The 20,245-nt window shown below is 42.5% G+C and overlaps 1 protein-coding gene across 1 annotated transcript in view; it reads right to left on the bottom strand.

Moving 5' to 3' along the window:
* The window catches only part of LOC126456156 (putative inorganic phosphate cotransporter), a 243,969-nt gene that overhangs the window by 128,620 nt on the left and 95,104 nt on the right, over positions 1–20,245 (bottom strand). Inside the window, exon 5 of the mRNA XM_050091910.1 lies at positions 2,375–2,452. Within this exon, the coding sequence (XP_049947867.1) occupies positions 2,375–2,452 (78 nt within the window). The remainder of the gene's footprint in view (positions 1–2,374; positions 2,453–20,245) is intronic.

The following is a 20,245-nucleotide window of genomic DNA, read 5'->3' as shown; positions in this document are numbered from 1 at the left end:
ACAAAATCTTAGGATACTACACCTCCTCCCGATAATCACATGCAATTTATTTAATGGAGGAGCTCGAATTTTTGTACACACAAAAAAATAAAGCAAGATGAAAAAATTCTCAATGACAAACTAGGTAGTGATCCAGTAAATTTTTTCAAATGTTTCTCCTGGATATGATAACTGAAGTAACTGTCATAAATATAAACATTTTCTCATAGAGAGAGAGAGAGAGAGCAATCGACAATTCAATAGTCACTAATGGTAAAATAAATTTTATAAGGGAACATTGTTACATCATGTGGTCCACAGGAAATGTAACACCTCTGACAGTGTACAAACTCTTTGTGAAACAATAGTGTTGTTATATCTTTGTCACATGTTTTGATTACAACAGCAAACAGTGTTGAAAATGAAATGTGTGTGAATTCCTAATGGACCACACTGCTGAGGTCATCGGTCCCTAGTGTTACACACTACTTAAACTAACTTATGCTAAGAACAACACACACACACATGCCCGAGGGAGGATTCGAACCTCCGGCGGGAGTGACCTCGCAGTTCGTGACGTGACGCCTCAAACTGAGCGGCCATTCCGCGCGGCCATCAAACAGTGTAAGTGATAATTTGCCTGTGTGTGATATTCTGTGTTGTGGAGGAGGCACAGTACTTATAAGCAGACAAACCAAAATGCTATCTCTAATATTGGCATATAAAAATATTTCAAGATTCATTTTGTCCGCTTTTCCGATTACAGTATAACCTCAAAACGACAACTACAGTGCAAGAGAGGCAGAAAATCACACATGCAAAGGTCACAAAAGATACTTATGTTAGCAGATGCACTTAAAAGTGAGAATAAATTCTTGAAACGCGTTGTGCTAAGCATGAAAAATAAGTAAATGGTGCACTTTTTCGTTGTTTAAATCATCAACGTAAGCAGAGGTTCGTATAACATTCGGAAGACTTAGTGCAGAATGTACTGATTGTTGCGAGGCGAGTTACTTCGAAAGAAGAATCACGCCACATCCTAGCACTGTTTTATATGCGTCTACCATTTCCTTCTTCGCGCAGAGTATATCGCTTTGTTTATTAATTTTCGAATTACTTGTCTTCCAGAAGTGTTGATTGATAACATTGTAAAAAAAATTTTTTCGTAAAATCTGTAATTTATTGAGCCGCAGAGCTATGAGTTAACTCAGACCATAGTAATTATTTTATCTCTGTTTTGCACGACACTCTTTAACAGCAGAGTTAATCACTTCGATCAACGAAAATTTCTTCTCTCGAAGCCATGTTTAGGTTAAATGAAAAAGTGTCGTGGCCTTACATTTCACAAATACGGAGTTGGAGAACTCAGAACCACAATTTGTGTTATTTTGGCGCTACAATAGGCAATGTTCGAGAACACGAATTATACCGCGCTAGTCTTCGTCATTTTGTTTCAGTGTCCTACGCAAACGATTCCATGGTGTTGCGTAATAAGGCCCAATAGTTACCGCATTATTCTTTCCTAAATAATAATTATCTGTCACCTGTCAGAACAAGAAATGAGACGCCATCGCTTTTCCTGGATTTTGTCAGTGCTCTTCATTTTCGGGAACCCAATCTTTTGACTGCAGTTAAGCTGTGACGTGCAAAGGTACATGGACGCTCGACGAGCTTAAATTCATTATCCCGTAATCAGTGACGACAGTTGGTGCACTACTCCAATTACTTCTCCCTTTCCAGTTTTTGTCTGACTCGTAGCCCATCTTTTCAAACGATATTTGTCTTTATTACTGTTTTAAAGGACCGTATGACCCTCATTACTTAAGATAGTAGTAACAACAAGAGCATCTATTTGTTAACAGAACCATTACAGTGAACATACCTGTTAATAGTTGTGTAGCTTACCATGTTGACAGCTAACTCGTAGAAATTACCGCATTTATCAGTCTACTCCAGTACAATTGTCGAATTTTAAACGGCATGATGCTTTGAAAACGCGAAGTCCTCTGTCTGTGTTACCATGCAGTACCGCGCAACTCACTGTTTTATTGATAACCTGCATGACTTATAATTAATATTTGCCGTGTTTTACACTATTCTAATGTGTATTTACTGAAAAACTTCTTTGTAGCGAAGCTTCAGCTATGGACGCTATTCTGTTGTTCTACATGAAGCTGAATCTGGACATCTTTTCATGGTAACGTATAAGTGGTCGCTAACGATTGAGTTTCCTGTGTATTGGATAATCAGTAGAGCAGCTCAACTTAGGTATATGTTACAAAGGTCAGTATCTGCTGCAGAGTGGATCTGTAATCACGCCTAAACCACAGACGTGCATCAAGCCCGTCTGTTAGCCCTTCAGCAGTTGCCTACGTAACACCAGCCGACAGCTTACCTGTGTGGACCAGTGTAGCCAGAAGAAGGAGCCCAACACCAGACCCTGCTGCTTTTCATCCCAGTCAAAGAGGCCCTCCTGCAACAGGGCGTAAGTTGAATCGGGGTCCAGGTGTGCCTTATGGAGGAAACAGGCATCGGATTATTGAACCATACTAGAAACATTTCATACGAGTGACATTCATCGAGAATGTCAATACGTTAAATATTACAATTAAACATTATAAGTATTTATATGTTGATAAGTATTTATTATTGGAACGTAAGTCCTTTGTGGATGCCTCATGTTTGCCATCATAAAGGGCTGTACAGACTTGCTGAACATAAATAAAAGCGACAAACGGCAGGGAATGATTCCTGACTGGATATGAAGGAAAGAAGGTCCTATGAACATATGTCCGGCAATGTATCGTTGCCACGGTAGATGATGCTGACTAATGAAGCTCCTCTAAACACGTTCCGTCTGTTCGTTGCGTGTTGCAGGCTGTTTGATTGACGGAGCGTACTATAAGCAGCAGAATTGTCCGGTATTCATGGCAGGAACAACCAGATATGGTGTCTACTGGTCCTTTCAGATAGACGAACGTGCAGGGAGTCAGCGGACTGTGCGAACACCAGATTTGGAGCACAGCGTTCTACAGGATTATTAGACGAATCCTAGCACATGCTCCAGGCAAGTGGCCCGCCAACATGCTGTAAGCCAAAGTACGACAATCCATGATGTGACGTGTGAACGCGTTCATTGCATCCCACGGACGCCACTTTGAACATCTATTGTGACATACAGCGCTCTACTTCCAGCCAGGAATCCGTCCCTGCAGTCTATCGTTTTATTAGTGTTCACCCTGTATGTATACTAGTTCACGACACTTGTTCCATAAATATTCATTGCGGAAACGAGTTTTTACACAAACATTATTTATGCAGTTTAATCTGAAACATGATACTCGCTTGATTTCTCAGTTGCTTTGCTGTTTGGCTCTATTTTTGTCAATTTCCACGAACAAACGGTTAGAGGCGGGCCGCCATCAGATCAGCGAGACAGGCCGCATGCGGCCCGCGGGCCGAGGTCTGTGCATCACTGCCTTAAGGTCTTGATCAAATTAATATATGATATACACTATGTGACCAAAAGTATCCGGGAACCTGGCTGAAAATGACTTACAATTTCGTGGCGCCCTCCATCGGTAATGCTGGAATTCAATATGGTGTTGGCCCACCCTTAGCCTCGATGACAGCTTTCACTCTCGCAGGCATATGTTTAATCAGGAGCTGGAAGATTTCTTGGGGAATGGCAGCCCATTCTTCACGGACTGCTGCAGTGAGGAGAGGTATCGATGTCTGTCGGTGAGGCCTGGCACGAAGTCGGCGCTCCAAAACATCCCAAAGGTGTTCTATAGGATTCAGGTCAGGACTCGGTGCAGGACAGTCCATTACAGGGATGTTACTGTCGTGTAACCACTGCGCCACAGGCCTTGCATTACGAACAGCTGCTCGATCGTGTTGACAGTCTCCCTCCCCGAATTGTTCTTCAACAGTGGGAAACAAGAAGGTGCTTAAAACATCAATGTAGGCCTGTACTGTCATTGTGCCACGCAAAACAACATGAAAAACACAACCACACCATAACAACACCGCCTCCGAACTTTAGTGTTGGCACTACACACACTGACAGATGACGTTCACCGGGCATTCGCCAAACCCGCACCCTGCCATCGGATCGCCACATCGTTTTTCCACTGTTCAATCGTCCAATGTTTACGCTCCTTACACCAAGCGAGACGTTGTTTGGCATTTACCGGCGTGATGTGTGGCTTATGAGAAGCCGCTCGATCATGAAATCCAAGTTTTCTGACCTCCCACCTAACTGCCATAGAACTTGCAGTGGACCCTGATGCAGTTTGGAATTCCTGTGTGATGGTCTGGTTAGATGTCTGCCTATTACACATTACGACCCTCTTCAACTGTCGGCGGTCTCTGTCAGTCAACAGACGAGGTCGGCCTGTACGCTTTTGTGGTGTACGTGTCCCTTCACGTTTCCACTTCACTATCACATCGGAAACAGTTGACCTAGGGATGTTTAGGAGTGTGGAAATCTCGCGTACAGACGTATGACTCAAGTGACACCCAACCACCTGACCACGTTCTAAGTCCGTGAGTTCCGCGGAGCGCCCCATTCTGCTGTCTCACGATGCCTAATGACTACTGAGGTCACTGATATGGAGTAGCTGGCAGTAGGTGGCAGCACGATGCACCTAATATGAAAAACGTATGTTTCTGGGGGTGTCCGGATACTTTTGATCACATAGTCTATAATGTGTATGAAGTCCTTTAACAGCTGGACGTCATAAAATGCGAGAAACGAAAGGGCTGACTATTGTGGAAACTGAACATGTGATCATTGTGAAATACACAGCCATCTTCTCATTGTTCCCATACTGGGAAAACTTAAAATACAAAGTGTCCCTAAACGAATGTCCCAGTTTCAGTCGTATAACAGTCAATTTACTCTACTTACTGCAAATCATACATCAAATAGAAGACAAGGTAACCTAGTTTTTCCTACAAATGTTCAGTATGTGCACGTTCATTTATACGGCAACCATTCAACCTAAAATATAAATTTTGCCACACTTTGGCTAATATGTACGTAGTAGTGGAAACAATAGATTCTGTTTCTCACCTTTGGAAGATCATTAGGTAGTGGCAGATCATGACACCATCTTTTATAAAGCCCCAAAGGAAAAAATCGCATAGTGTGAAGTCAAGTGAACGTGCAGGCGACGCAGAAAAGAGTTTTGTCATATTAATTATTACGACAAATCCAACGGTCACGAACCTCGGCATTCAGCCCCTCTCATACCAAGAGGTACCAATGTGGAGGGGCTCCATATTTTTGCTAAATAAATTTTTCGGATTCACCTTCTATGGGGCAAAGAGCCATTCTTGCAACATACCCAGATAAGCCACCCATGTTAGGGTAACTTCATCAAGACAAAAAGAAAAAATGGTTCATACCTTTGACGTCGGGCTCAGAACAGAAACATCTCATTTTGAGAAACTCTTTAATTTTGTACAAGTTCGTAAGGATGTTCTAATTCCCAGATACGAATATTACGGGTATATACCTGCAGCCTAGATCAAATGTTGCCCCATCACTGAACATCACTTGATCAAGAAAGTCATCTCCCATGTTTCCCTAAAACCTTCCGCACTGTCGTCTTTGGCAATTGATGTTCAAGACTTGCTTCCTCTACGAAGGTAAGATGCTGTGACACCGTCAACAACACTTTTGGTGGTTCTGTCCTTTCCACTTTACACTCACATCTGGTCGTTTCGAAATGACTGCATTGTCGGCGGATCTTTTCCCACATGGAAGATCACTGTTAAACTTTAAACGAAACGAACTTTCAACTGGAATTATAGATTCACTCTTACCAAACTGCGGAACACAAAACGCTTTAAGATCAGGGGTCGGCAGTTTGGTTATATGGCATAAGTGACACCACAAGCGGGAAACAACAGAGCAGTACTCAGGCATACGCTTATCTGAAAGTGTTGTAGTTACTCTTTAATTGTTACCTTGAAGCAACACTCTAAAACAGTAACAGTTGACGCTATTAAAATTTATAACTGGTACCTACTTTATGGACAACCTGTATTTTCAGGCTACAGTAACATGTGTGTATGTAAGAAAAAAGTTTCACAAGAGAGGACATCGTGGCGGACCGCATCAAATCACTCAGGAGACCGATGCAGATTGGCTACTTCGTTTTTTCACGATGAATTAGGAAGTAGCAATTAGCGTCGATTCCGAAAGCAATGACCGTACACAACCGACTTATGCTCGTCGTCCATGATATCCTTCGAGCAAAGGACAAGGGTAACCAAGTGTATTCAACATTTCTAGGTTTTCAGAAAGCCTTCGATTCATTACCATACCGACGCGTAAGAAAGGAAAGACACTAACATTTGGAAAAATTGTAATACCGAAAAAGAAGGGCTCCACTGAAACGAAAGATGTGTAGAACAGTGTACCAGCAAAACGTGATTAAAGCTTCACAGATATGGCGTACAAATGAGCCCAACAGCGCCCTTTGTTTGTGTGACCAAAAAGGTCAGCAGTTTGATGCCATGCTCATTCAGTGAGGAGCCATCAAACAAACTGGAAACGTGACACAAAATGGCAGTATAGCTCTTCAGCGTAACACGTTATCCAGTCACGAATGCCTAACTTAATTACAAAACTATTACCACAGCCATTTTCTCTGCGTGGCAATAACGACCGTACACTTCCGTCCACAGTGAGAACTCCAAGCTGGAGCATTGAATCCCCTTGCATCGACGATTCGACGCCGTGTATTGCAAGCTGGACTGGTTACACGCATGCCATTGCGTTGACTTCCTTTCTCCAAATATCACAAGCGCCTCTGGTTGCAACAGATAAAGTGTAGTCCTTGGAACAAATACAGCTCCAGCGGGTTCGACAACCACAGTTGGACAAATTTCAGACAATACCGCAATGACCTTGTGATGCCGAGGGCCATTGGATACAAAATGTAATCTCGGCTGCTACTTTTTGAGGGCACTCTGAAAGAGGAAGGAAGGTAGATTAGAGTTTAACGTCCCACCGAAAGCGCGGGCATTGGAGACAGACCACTAGCTCGGATTGCGAAAGGACGGAGAAAGAAACTGGCAGCGTCCTTTTCAAAGGAACCAAGCCGGCATTAGCCTGGAGCGATTTAGCCAAATCAGGAGAAACCTCAGCCCAGATGGCCGTGCGGGGATTTGAACCGTGGCCCTCTCGAATGTGAGTGCAGTCTGCTAACCACTGCGCCACCTCGCTCGATGAATGGCTTCCGAACTGCAGCTGCTACCTATGGAAGATTTTAGAACGCTATGCACTGACCCTTTTCAGATTTCTTCAGGTGCCATGATTCCGTGTCACAGCATGCGATGGCGAGGTTATACATGGTTTCGTCTAAGAAGATTCCGGAGGTAGAAGTTGAGAAGATGGAGATAGAATAGGAGGATAGAGGTAATTTAGGGATCAGTGGCCGTGAATGTCAATAGAAAGCTCGTTAGCACATTCCACCAATTATCTCGAGACACCAAATAAACCTGGGAGTAGTAAATCAAACATTGTAGAGAGAGGGCATCAAGACATGTTTTTGACGATATTAGAAAAGATTGATACCACCAGACGGAAAATGGAGGAACTTAATCAGAAAATGGAGGAAACCAATCAGAAAAGTGAGGAAAACAACCCAAGAAAAGATTAAAGCCAGAATTGAAGCCACCAATCAGAAAATCGAGGAAACCAATAGAATAACCCAAGAAAAGATTGACGCCATCAGTGAGAAAATAAAGGTGACATTACAAGAAAAAGAAAATTTGGAAAGAGAATTACAGGATTATAAGGAAGAGGTGAGGAAAGTCTGCGAGGAGAGAGAAGGCAGATTCCAGAAGAACATAAACTTGCTCTGAGGAGAGTAGATAAACGAGAAAGCCCAAGAAGTTCAACAAGTTAAGGAAGAATTAGGGGGAAGGATCGAAGAGATAAGGCAGAAGCAACAACAATGTGAAGTAGCTATTAAGGGATTAGGCAACAAACAGACTGAATTAGCTCGAAATATACAAAACGCAATAGCAGTGCAGAGGGAAGAAGATAATAGGAGGATTTCACAGGATATGCAATCGAAGAGATAAGGCAGAAGCAACAACAATGTGAAGTAACTATTAAGGGATTAGGCAACAAACAGACTGAATTAGATCGAAATATACAAAACTCAATAGCAGTACAGAAGGGAGAAGATAATAGGAGGATTACACAGGATACGAAACATTTACAAGGCGATATCTCAATATTAGAAACGAAAACTGGGGAGACTAACAGAAAGATTGGTAATGCAACACTAGCTATAAAGGAAGGTAAGGTGATAACATTAATAAGTGGTGATAACAGGCATCCACAAGGTCATGAGGGACAAAAATATAAGCCAAAGGGATCACTGCACCCTATGATTTTCATGAAATGGCTGATACGCATTTTTACAACACATTTTCAAGACAACGACGAAATTCAATTTGCGACAGATAGAACGGAAGGTGAAGCTTTTATGTGGGGAATTTCGTAGTTATGAGCAGTATGAAGGAGAGTTTTTAAAGAAGTACTGGTCAAAGAGCCATCAGTGTGCAACATTGGAAAACCTGCTCCATCAAAAGTTTGTTAATAATTGGAGAGGTACCTTGAGAAAATTTGCTGAGCACTTATGAGAACTGAATGAAACTTAAGAGCAACCCTTAAATGATGAGATAATGATTTCTGCAATTAAGAGAAGATTAAGTCGGAGGATGCAAGAAACCTTGTCTGGAAGTCTGATTAAAGATAGAGAGCAATTGGAATACACACGTGGGCGAGAGAATAGTCAAGCAGGTGAGCAGGGCCAAACAGAAGACAACTACCAACGGAATCAGTTTAATAACCAATCATTCAACTGGGAAAGAGGAGACTATCATGGGAGTAGGGGCTGTGGAAATGGATGTTGGTTCCAAAGCGATTCCAGAAGAGATGAAAAACAAGGGAATATAAGAGAGAAGGTGGCAGGCAAAGAAGTGGTGAAGCCCAAGATCAGGAGGAAAGGAGTTCGGTAAATTGATTAGGTCCAGTCGGGAGTGCGACAAATGAGGACCCATATAAATCTGATTAGGGATGATGATGGCGATCTGAGAGAAGACCTATGAGGGAAAAGGAACAGAGTTCCAAAGAACCGAGATTACCTGTAGTCAGGATAAAGATGCGTGGGGCCAGCCGGAGTGGCCATGTGGTTCTGGGCGCTACAGTCTGGAGCCGAGCGACCGCTACTGTCGCAGGTTCGAATCCTGCCTCGGGCATGGATGTGAATGATGTCCTTAGGTTAGTTAGGTTTAATTAGTTCTAAGTTCTAGGCGACTGAAGACCTCAGAAGTTAAGTCGCTTAGTGCTCAGAGCCAAAGATGCGTGGAATAAATGTGGATGCCCTAGTTGACACCAGGAGGGAAGTGTGTGCTATATCTCAGAAGCTATATGAACAGATACTGAATACCAACGCCAGCTTACCTGTCTCCCTGTAAATAGTGTCCAAGTTGTAAATGCTGTAGGTGCCAAAAGTAAGCCAATTAAGGAACAAGCATTGACTGGATTTGAAGTAGAGGGAGAAGTATATGAAAGGACGTTTTTGTTGTTACCAGGTCTTAACATAGCAGTTATTTTGGGAACTGACTGGCTGAACAAAGTAGAAGCAATCATGAATTTCGATGAAGGCACAATGAGTGTAAAAGGACAATGAATGCACAATGAGTGTAGAAGGATGTGAGGGAGAAAGGAGAGAATTGACCCTGGTAGAAAGTAAGAATTCAGATGAGGAATAAGAGTTCCGACAGGTGAATTTGTGTTATGTGGAGGGGCCTACGGAAGAACAACCGGAAGATGAGGAAGTATTGATACTCTACGAGAGATTAGCACAAGTGTATCAACTTATTGAAGATGCTATAGGCAAGAAATTTGAAGATATGACACATTTGGATGAAGAGATTTGGAAGAGGTTAACAGAGATCTTACATAAGCACAGCAACGTCTTCTCTCACAAGAGGACCTCCCCATCGCACCCCCCTCAGATTTAGTTATAAGTTGGCACAGTGGATAGGCCTTGAAAAACTGAACACAGATCAATCGAGGAAACAGGAAGAAGTTGTGTGAAACTATGAAAAAATAAACAAAATATACAAACTGAGTAGTTCATGCGCAAGATAGGCAAATCATGGAGAGTATGAGCGCAGGAGTGCCGTGGTCCCGTGGTTAGCGTGAGCAGCTGCGGAACGAGAGGTCCTTGGTTCAAGTCTTCCATCGAGTAAAAAGTTTAATTTTTTATTTTCGCAAAGTTATGATCTGTCCGTTCGTTCATTGACGTCTCTGTTCACTGTAATAAGTTTAGCGTCTGTGTTTTGCGACCGCACCGCAAAACCGTGCGATTAGTAGACGAAAGGATATGCGTCTCCAATGGGAACCGAAAAGATTTGACCGCAAGGTCATAGGTCAACCAATTCCTCCACAGGAAAACACGTCTGATATATTCTATACGACACTGGTGACGGCACGTTCGTCACATGACAGGAATATGTTGTCGACCCACCTAACTTGTACATTTGGCGAATGGGTCAAAAGATTCTTCTACCTTGCCCGATTAAGGTTTTCTTGTGGATGTGATAATCACTCCCAAAAAAGTGATCGCATCAGACGGACGGATGGACAGGTAATAATTGTTTGAAAATAAAAAATTTAACTTTTCACTCAAGGGCAGAATTGAACCAAGGACCTCCCATTCCACAGCTGCTCACATTAACCACGGAACCACGGCACTCTTGAGCTCACACTCTCCTTGATTTGTTTATGATGCGCATGGACTACTCAGTTTGTATATTTTGCTTATTTTTTTCATAGTTCCACACAACTTCTTCCTGTTTTCTCGATTGATCTGTGTTCAGTTTTTCCAGGCCTATCCACTGTGCCAACTTATAACTAAATCTGAGGGGGGTGCGATGGGGAGGTTCCCTTGTCAGCAGTCAGGAATCATGAAAGGGGTACAATGTAAATTGAAAATTAAGGAACACAAGCCTTTCAGTGTTAAACAATACTCCATCCCTGAGGCTAAAAGGCAAGTGGTAGAAGAGGAAGTACAAAGAATGGTTGACCTTGGGTTTATTGAGAGAGCCAATATAATAGGCCATTATCTGTGGTAGAGATGGAAGATGGGAAGGTGAGAATAGTTTTGGATGCACATACGATAAATAAAATCATTGAACACGAGCCAGACAAGCCAGAAACGACAGAAAAATTAATTCAAAGGTTTCAGGGTGTAAAGATACTTCGTAGCATTGACCTGACTGCCAGCTATTGGCAAATACCTCTGGCCCCTGAGTCACGTCTGTACACTGCCTTCACATATGGTGGCAGAAGTTATCATTTTAGACTCTTGCCATTTGGGCTTAACATGTCAGTCTTGAAATTTATTAGAGCATTGGGCAAGATTTTTGGTGAAGAATTACTTAAGAAGGTTACTATTTACATGGATGATATATTAATTGCAAGTGAGACTTGGGAGAACATTTAGAGAAACTCGAGAGAGCCTTGCAGGTGTTTGAGGAATCTGGGGTGACAGCAAACTTGGATAAGTCAGAATTTGGTGAATCTCAGATAAAATTCTTGGGCTTCATATTTACAAAAGAGAGTATTTACCCTTACCCAAGTAAGCTCAAGACAATTAGGCAATTTCCAGTTCCTTGTAACAAAAGGCAACTGAAAGCATTCTTTGGCGTCTGTGAGTTCTATCGAAAATTCCTGAAGGAACCTGTACTCACTGCCCCCAAACTGAGAACACTTACTAAAGCCAAAATAACCTTGCACTGGAATGGCGAATGTCAGGAAGAATTTGAAAGGATTAAAGAAGCATTGTGTAATGCAGATACATTGTGCCATCCTGATTTCTCTAGAGATTTTTATTTGGGAGCAGATAGCTCAGATTATGGACTAGGCATACATTTATACCAGATCGAGAAAGAAGGAGATACTGAGGTGATAAAGACCACATGCTTTGCTAGCAGAAACTTGAATGCACAAGAAAGGAGATATAGCATTACTGAAAAAGAGGCACTGGCTATCGTGTGGGGTTTTGAGTGATTTCGTTATTATCTAGCAGGACGATATGTCACGGACCAGAACGCCCAAACATTCTTAACTACAAGTAAACTGACACAGAGCCGCTTGATGAGATGAGCATTGGCGTTGCAAGATTATGACTTCGAAGAGATGTACAAGCCTGGTAAAGCACACACCATACCTTATGCGTTATCAAGGTTGTCACTCGATTCATGGGGAACAGCCATGAGTGGATCAGAAGGGGGTGAAGTTTGGATAAATTTAATGGAGTATAGCAGGAAGATTTTGTGAAGAGGTTCTTGAGGAACATATTGAGAGAGCAGAGCTAGGACGAAAAACTAAAATTAATCAAGACTAAGTATAGATGTGCTGGTGAAGAAAAGATTAGGAAACACTATTATATCCACCAGGGAATACAGTACAAGAGAAGAAGAGAGGGTGAAGAGAGCTGGAGATTACATATACCAGAGCATATAACAGTCAGGTTAATCTGGTACACATTATAGCAATGCCCATTATGGACCTAAGAAATGCCTTGAGAAACTGGAATTGGACTGCGCCTTCAACAATATTGGAAGGCTTATATGCAAGTTGCTGACCTATGATACCTGTGAGAAAACTAAAACTATCGGTGTTCAACATAAAGGTTACCTGCATCTGGTCATACCAGAATCAATTAGAGACATCGTGGTAGTGGACTTATTCGGCTCCCTTGCCAGTGGCAAAAGGAAATTACGCCCAAATCATAGCTGCAGAAAAATCAATATCTAAATTTGTGGAGTTTTATCCATTAAAGAAAGCGACCAGCAAGGCTATTATTAATAAGTTAGAAAAAGATTACTTCAGCAATGTGTGTAAACTGAAACAAATCCTAAGTGATAATGGATCCTAGTTCCGATCCAAGGAGTGGAGGGAAATGTCGAATAGGCATCAAATAGAACAGATAGACATCTGTATATACAGACCAGCCTCGAACCCGGCTGAACGGATAATGGAGTTAAATCGTTTGTGTCTGACCTATTGTGACAAGAAACACGGTACTTGGAAGGAATACCTAGGAAAATTCGAGAGTACTCAGAACCACCTACAGCATGATTCAACAGGATTTGCACCAAGCGAAACCTCACTTAATCAGAAACCTAACAGTGTTTTTCGTGAGTTGATCGAATATGAACAAGGAGAGAAGGTAACTTGGAAGAGGAAACTCGAACTAGTACAAATGAACATGAGGGAGAAGGCGAAAAGGAGACAGGAAAGGCATGATAAATTGGTGAAACTTTTAACGTACAGTGTAGCAGACCTAGTGTTGGTGAAAGTGCATGCTAGGTCGAAGAAGATAAATTCTGAAATACATAAATTTAACCATGTATACAAGGGACCACATAGAATTATCAAGATCGAACGCCCCAATACTGTGGAGCTGGAACATGCTCAAACCAATCGAGTGCATGGCAAGGAACATGTTGAGCATATAAAGAGATACTATCCGCATGAAGATCGGGGCAACCCTGAGGAGAAAAGTAATCAGGACGATGAAGTAGGGCCTAGCCAGGCATAAACATAAATGTGTATGGGTGTTTTTTGGTTATTATGTGTATTTGGAGAATAAAGGTCATGTGAACTGGTGTTCAAGTGTCAGCTGTTGTCTTTTATTAACTATATTTGTATCTATTCAGGATTATGGGTTTTCATGATGAGAAAAGATTTGACCATATTTAAGGGACGAATTGCATATAAGGACTGAGATATAGCTATCCTTTATAGTGTGAGAAGTTTTAGTATTTAGAATATTGTAGTGTTTATTAATAGGGATCTAGATATGAACAATTCTGTGAACTATGTTAATAATAGACGCTCAAAAGCAGGAAAGACAATTAGTAACCAACAAGAAAGACTTTTTTTTAGAGACTGATTTTTTAATGACCACACTGACGGTGGATTCATATATGCATTATTGAGTAGAGAATAAATTATTGTCATTTATCTGCATTTGTAATAAGTATTATTTGTTATGTACTATGTTTTCGATCACTGATGTATTGGGTTAAGTAGATATTAGTCTAATTAGAGATAGTTATTTCCTGTAATGTGTGGTGCTAATACAGTAGGATTTTGGTTGTGTCCTGGACGCAAACCTCGCTGAGACGAACCGAAATGGAAATAGTTTTGTTACACTATGATTCAATAGATATCCAGCGTTGTATAGTTTATCAATTGCGGTAGAAAGGAGTTTTGTTATAATCTATATGTGATATTATTGTTTCAATAAACTACAATTTTGAGTTGTGTCATAAGGATAGATTGTAATTTAGATGTAATATATGTTGTAGAGGCAGTTTACGTCCGGAGTCAGAGGATTTACCATTCAATTTGTAAATTTCATTGTACTTGCATTTATATGTGTATTCTCTTTCTGTCACTGTGAACTCTGTCTATATTCCTTTCCACCTCCGGTTTCAAAGCAGTCCTTTCGGCGGGAAGGGGGGATGTAAGGGGTCCAGCATCCCTTACGTATTGAGAACAATATATCTTTGCCTCACGCAGGTCGCAGTAGGTACTATCGATAGGCGAGCGCCGAGTGCGCCAGAAAGTAGTCAGTGTTGAGGCTCTGAGCAAGTAAGTTGTTGGCTGTTGATAGGGCAGGGCGGATTTCGGCAGGGCGGCCGACCTCGTTTCCAGTTGTTTAACGGCCTTGTGTGTCACCAAAAGTCGTGGGACTCACCTCTAGCAAATACGTAAACGGTGTTAACTGAGTGATTTGTTTGATGTGTTTAAGTGTTCAATTGTGCACCGCGGTTACGCGACAACCGCGCCGGACACCCACGATTTGGACTGCATTTGAGGATTGTGCATTCAGTGGCACATGAAGAATACTGGCATGTGATGACCTATGATGAGTTAACCGTTATTAGTGTCTCAGACGAAGGAGTAACTGCCTCAGTTGTGCTGTTTAGACAATAGATATAGAACATCAACAACAAAGTATGTACCGATTATTGCTGCCTGACCTCCTAATTAGATTTGTTGGATTCGATACGAAAGAACTCCCGTGCAAATATTAACCGATCAGCCTTTATCAGTTGCACTAGTCAATAACAGTGGGTTAATAGGAAGTATTTCAGAATGCCAATTTAGTGACCTCAAAACAGCTTCACGAAATTACTTAACAATCAGCCCTATCAGCCAGTCATAGTCGAGAACAGAATGTAGGCGATTTCATTGGCCATATGCTGTTCCCGCTAATGACGCTTCTGCAAGGTGCTGCTTCCTGCCAGGACTTTCAGAACTACCTTTCCAAGCCGGTGTTGGAAAACACCGGCCTGCATGCCAAGATTACTCGTCTTCATCTCAGCCATACATGATCCGACCACTATCTATTTACGAAGATTCGGAAAAGACCGACTCATCGCTTCCATACAGGAGAAACCTCCTTCCCCCAGATACGAGCTCTGGCGTACACAACAGCCACAACAGGAGCATACAGCTGTGGCCAGGAAATTACAGTGAGATCACAAAAGTCATATGACAGAGTTTTGCAATTATAGAGACGGCGGTAGTATCGCCTGCACGAGCTATAAAAGAGCAGTGCACTGGCGAAGCCGTCATTTGTATTCAGGTGATCCACGTGAAGAGGTTTCAGGCGTGATTGTGCCCTCACGACGAGAATTAACAGACTCTGAACGTGGACTGGCAGTTTGCGCTAGACGCAAGGGACATTCCAGTTCAGACATCGTTAGGGAATTCAGTATTCCGAGATCCACAGCATCGAGAGCACCGAGAATATCAAATTTCAAGCTTTACTTCTCACCACGGGACAACGCAGTGGCCGATATCTTTCACTTAACGACAGAGAACACAGGTGTTTGCGTAGAGTTGTCAGCACTAATGGAAATGGAAATAACCGCAGAAATCAAAGTGGGACGTACGACGAACGTATCTGTTACAACTGTGGGGCGAAATCTGGTGCTAATGCACTGTGGCAGGAGACGACCGACGCGAGAGCCTTTGCCAACAGCACGACATCGCCTGCAGCACCTGTACTGGGATCGTGACCATATCGGTTGGACCTTGGACGACTGGAAAACCTTGGTCTGGTCAGATGAGTCCCGATTTCAGTTGATGGTTGTGTTCGATTGAGGAGCAGGCACCACGAAGCTATGGACCCAAGTTGTCATCAAGGCAGTGTGCAAATTGGTGGTGGCTCCATAATTGTGTAGGCTGTGTTAACATGGATCACTGACTGAAAATGGAAATGGAATACCTAATCAAAACACCTTTAAGCCGTCTAAGTTTCCAGTTGTTATTTTATTGAGCATCCAATTTCGGCGATATATATTCGTCATCTTCAGTTCCCCTGACCGACATGTAGGAAGATTCCCACCAGTCAAAATATGGGCTAACATTCAGTGACTGGTGTATCTGTAGATTTCTACTTGACACAGGGATCCCTTCGATCATGTTCGGCTAATTAAGGACCATTTGCAGCCATCCATGGACTTCATGTTCCCAAACAACGGTAGACTTTCTATGGATGATGATACGCCATGTCAAGAGACCACAATTGTTCGCACTTGGTCTGAGGAATATTTTGTACAATTCAAGCGAATGATTTGGCCACCCAGATTGCCCGACATGAATCCCATCGAATATTAGTGGGACTTAATTGAAAGGTCAGTTCGTGTGAAAAATCCTGCACTGGAAACACTTTTGCCATTATGGATGTCTATATAGGCAGCATGGCTCAGTATTTTTGCAGGGGAGTTCCAACCACTTGCTGATCCATGCCACGTCGAGTTCCTGCACCACACCCAGCAAAGGGAGGCCCGACACGATTTTAGGGGTATCCCATAACTTTTGTCAGCTCAGTATATGCGGATATATGGGCAGATATTTTTGTATGTTGTACCTTAATATCTACACACATGAGTGTATTGGTTGTTTCTTGTCTGCATCGAGCAGTCTTCCCACAAACATGTCACATAATTTACTACCTAGTATTTTCTCCATGGTCGTAACCGCACCACTAAGTAGACTACACCTGTCAGTATACACTAACCGTTTTGCATCCACGCATCTATACTTCGACACCTTACCGCTGTCCAGGAGAAAATAAGCAGTAATGGCTTGCTCATCCCACATATACTTGGAGGTACTACACTAACTAGAATCATATGACTTATAATAGCTATAATTCTCAGTCAACAAAATGACGCAAATACCGATGTAATGTTGTTCAGTACACCGTCCTCAGTCACAAACAGAAATATCCGCACGTATACCCGTTACACTATGTATGTTACGAACCTATTATCTGAAGCTCTGGAAAACCTCCCAAATCATAACTTTCCTTCCGACCAGGTAGATTCACTTAAGTGTTCAGGTTAATATCTTCGAATTCATGCGCCCCCAACAGATCTACACACACTAAACCTTCTCCCTATTAAGTGGGATTGCTATTGTCTCAACTTTTTTCTGTTGACCAACTTCTGTACCTCACCCATCTCCTGTCCCATTAACTTCACTAAAAATCCGCTATATCGCTTCCTTCAGCGTAGTGTAGAGCATTCACCAGTCTCCTGTTCAGGCTCTAGACAAACGCACTTCCAATTAACCGTATCCAACCTGTTGTACACACTTCATATCACATCTCATACCGTTTGTCACAGTTAACGATACCTGTTGCCGAACCTTCCATTACACTGCAGGTGGCCCCTAGGCTCTGCGGTATCTTCTCTCCTATATGTCATCTACACTAATGAAGCGCGTAAACCATAATCCCTAGGGATGGGCAAACTAGTTCAACGGTGATCGCTCTTTTTTGGGAACCGTTCATTTTTACTCGTTCATCATTTATATGTGCATGGCATATGGTTCTTATGAAAAACTGAAAATTAGTGGCATAGATGACTGAAGATGAAAGGCGCCAATGTACTTGCCTCCCCCCTGGAGTACAGAGTTTTTATTCATTACAGGATTTTCACACACGTGTAGAAGTAATTTTCGTGATTCGGCAAAACCTCTCGTTTAGTCAACTGTAGCGTTATGCGTCTAATCGCAGTGAAACAATATAAGGTGGCGCACGAAAAACGGCTCCGAGTACAGACTGCTCGCCAATTACGCACGATTTGTTGCCGATATGAGCAGAATAAATAAACATGTAATAATTAAGCAAAATAACCTAATGCAAACAACAACTTCAAAACAATAGATGACGATTGGTGGGCGACAATGAGCAGTCTAGTACTCGCGGCCGATTTTTCGTGCACCACCGTGTACCACTGAAACAAAAATGACTCTGAGCACTATGGGACTCAACTGCTGAGGTCATTAGTCCCCTAGAAGTTAGAACTAGTTAAACCTAACCAACCTAAGGACATCACAAACATCCATGCCCGAGGCAGAATTCGAACCTGCGACCGTAGCGGTCTTGCGGTTCCAGGCTGCAGCGCCCTTAACCGCACGGCCACTTCGGCCGGCTACCACTGAAACAATGTTGTAGAACTTTTCGTATTCTCTTTACAAAATGTGACACCAGACACTCGATTATGGAGCGCGGGCTTCATTCAGTTATAAGTCGATCTGCCTTCCACAACAATAGACATCCCGTTATACCTTGGATCAAAAAAAGATGGAAAATGGCCACTCGTGTGTGCCGTGCCGACTTCCTTTGCATGTGTAATAACAAAATATCCTGCCTTTTTATAAGTATGCCTTCTGCTGTTTATCGAAATAGTGAAGTACGCTGATATGCCCTTTTGTTACCTGAAGAGATGTATGTGTTACATACCACGTAATTTTTATGTAATTTACATAATTATAAAATACATTTTAATTACCGATCGTGGACGCTGAATAGAATACGAAAAGAACCAGAAGTCCAGAGTTCAAAAAAGGTTTGAAACAGATCTAGAATGGGCGTGCGCAGCGAACGAAAAGAACAACTCGATACTGAAGTAATTAGGAGCAGGCGGCAAAGGAACTGCGACGAGTGGTCACGCGAAGAAGGACGAGTCCGGCCGAGGGAGACCGAGACTGAGAAAGACGGGAACGGGACCGAGGCTGGAACGAGACCGGCCGACGTGCCGTTGCGGGAACGAGCCCACCATTTCCCGTTCCCAGGAACTACAAGTAGAAAGGCGCGACCGAAGTGAACTATGAAAGACCGTTCCTTAGAATTCGTTCATCACTCTTCCGTTCATCTTTGTGGACAGTTCCTTTGGAACCATTAGTTCGCTTACGACCAATCTCTAACGATCCAGTACACCGTCGACGCAGGTTTCGTAGCTTTTTCAGATATCCCAACTGTCCCTCCATCTCCGAGAGTTTACCTCCTGGTGCGAAAAATGACTTCCCAAGCCAATAATCAAGGGACACATGAACGGAATGAATTTAAGGTACAACAAAATTAATCCAGCTCTAGTTTCCAAAATATGAAACAAAAAGAAGAGCGTAGCGTTCCAGAGGATTGGAAAAGGGCACAGGTCATCCCCGTTTTGAAGAAGGGACGTCGAGCAGATGTGCAGAACTATAGACCTATATCTCTAACGTCGATCAGTTGTAGAATTTTGGAACACGTATTATGTTCGAGTACAATGACTTTTCTAGAGACTAGAAATCTACTCTGTAGGAATCAGCATGGGTTTCGAAAAAGACGGTCGTGTGAAACCCAGCTCGCGCTATTCGTCCACGAGACTCAGAGGGCCATAGACACGGGTTCACAGGTACATGCCGTGTTTCTTGACTTCCGCAAGGCGTTCGATACAGTTCCCCACAGTCGTTTAATGAACAAAGTAAGAGCATAAGAACTATCAGACCAATTGTGTGGTAGGATTGAAGAGTTACTAGATAACAGAACTCAGCATGTCATTCTCAATGGAGAGAAGTCTTCCGAAGTAAGAGTGATTTCAGGTGTGCCGCAGGGGAGTGTCATAGGACCGTTGCTATTCACAATATACATAAATGACCTTGTGGATGACATCGGAAGTACACTGAGGCTTTTTGCAGATGATGCTGTGGTGTATCGAGAGGTTGTAACAATGGAAAATTGTACTGAAATGCAGGAGGATCTGCAACGAATTGACGCATGGTGCAGGGAATGGCAATTGAATCTCAATGTAGACAAGTGTAATGTGCTGCGGATACATAGAAAGATAGATCCCTTATCATTTAGCTACAAAA

The sequence above is a fragment of the Schistocerca serialis genome, chromosome 2, assembly GCF_023864345.2.
Source record: "Schistocerca serialis cubense isolate TAMUIC-IGC-003099 chromosome 2, iqSchSeri2.2, whole genome shotgun sequence".
Lineage (NCBI taxonomy): Eukaryota > Metazoa > Arthropoda > Insecta > Orthoptera > Acrididae > Schistocerca > Schistocerca serialis.
This window is presented reverse-complemented; position numbering and strand designations above follow the sequence as displayed.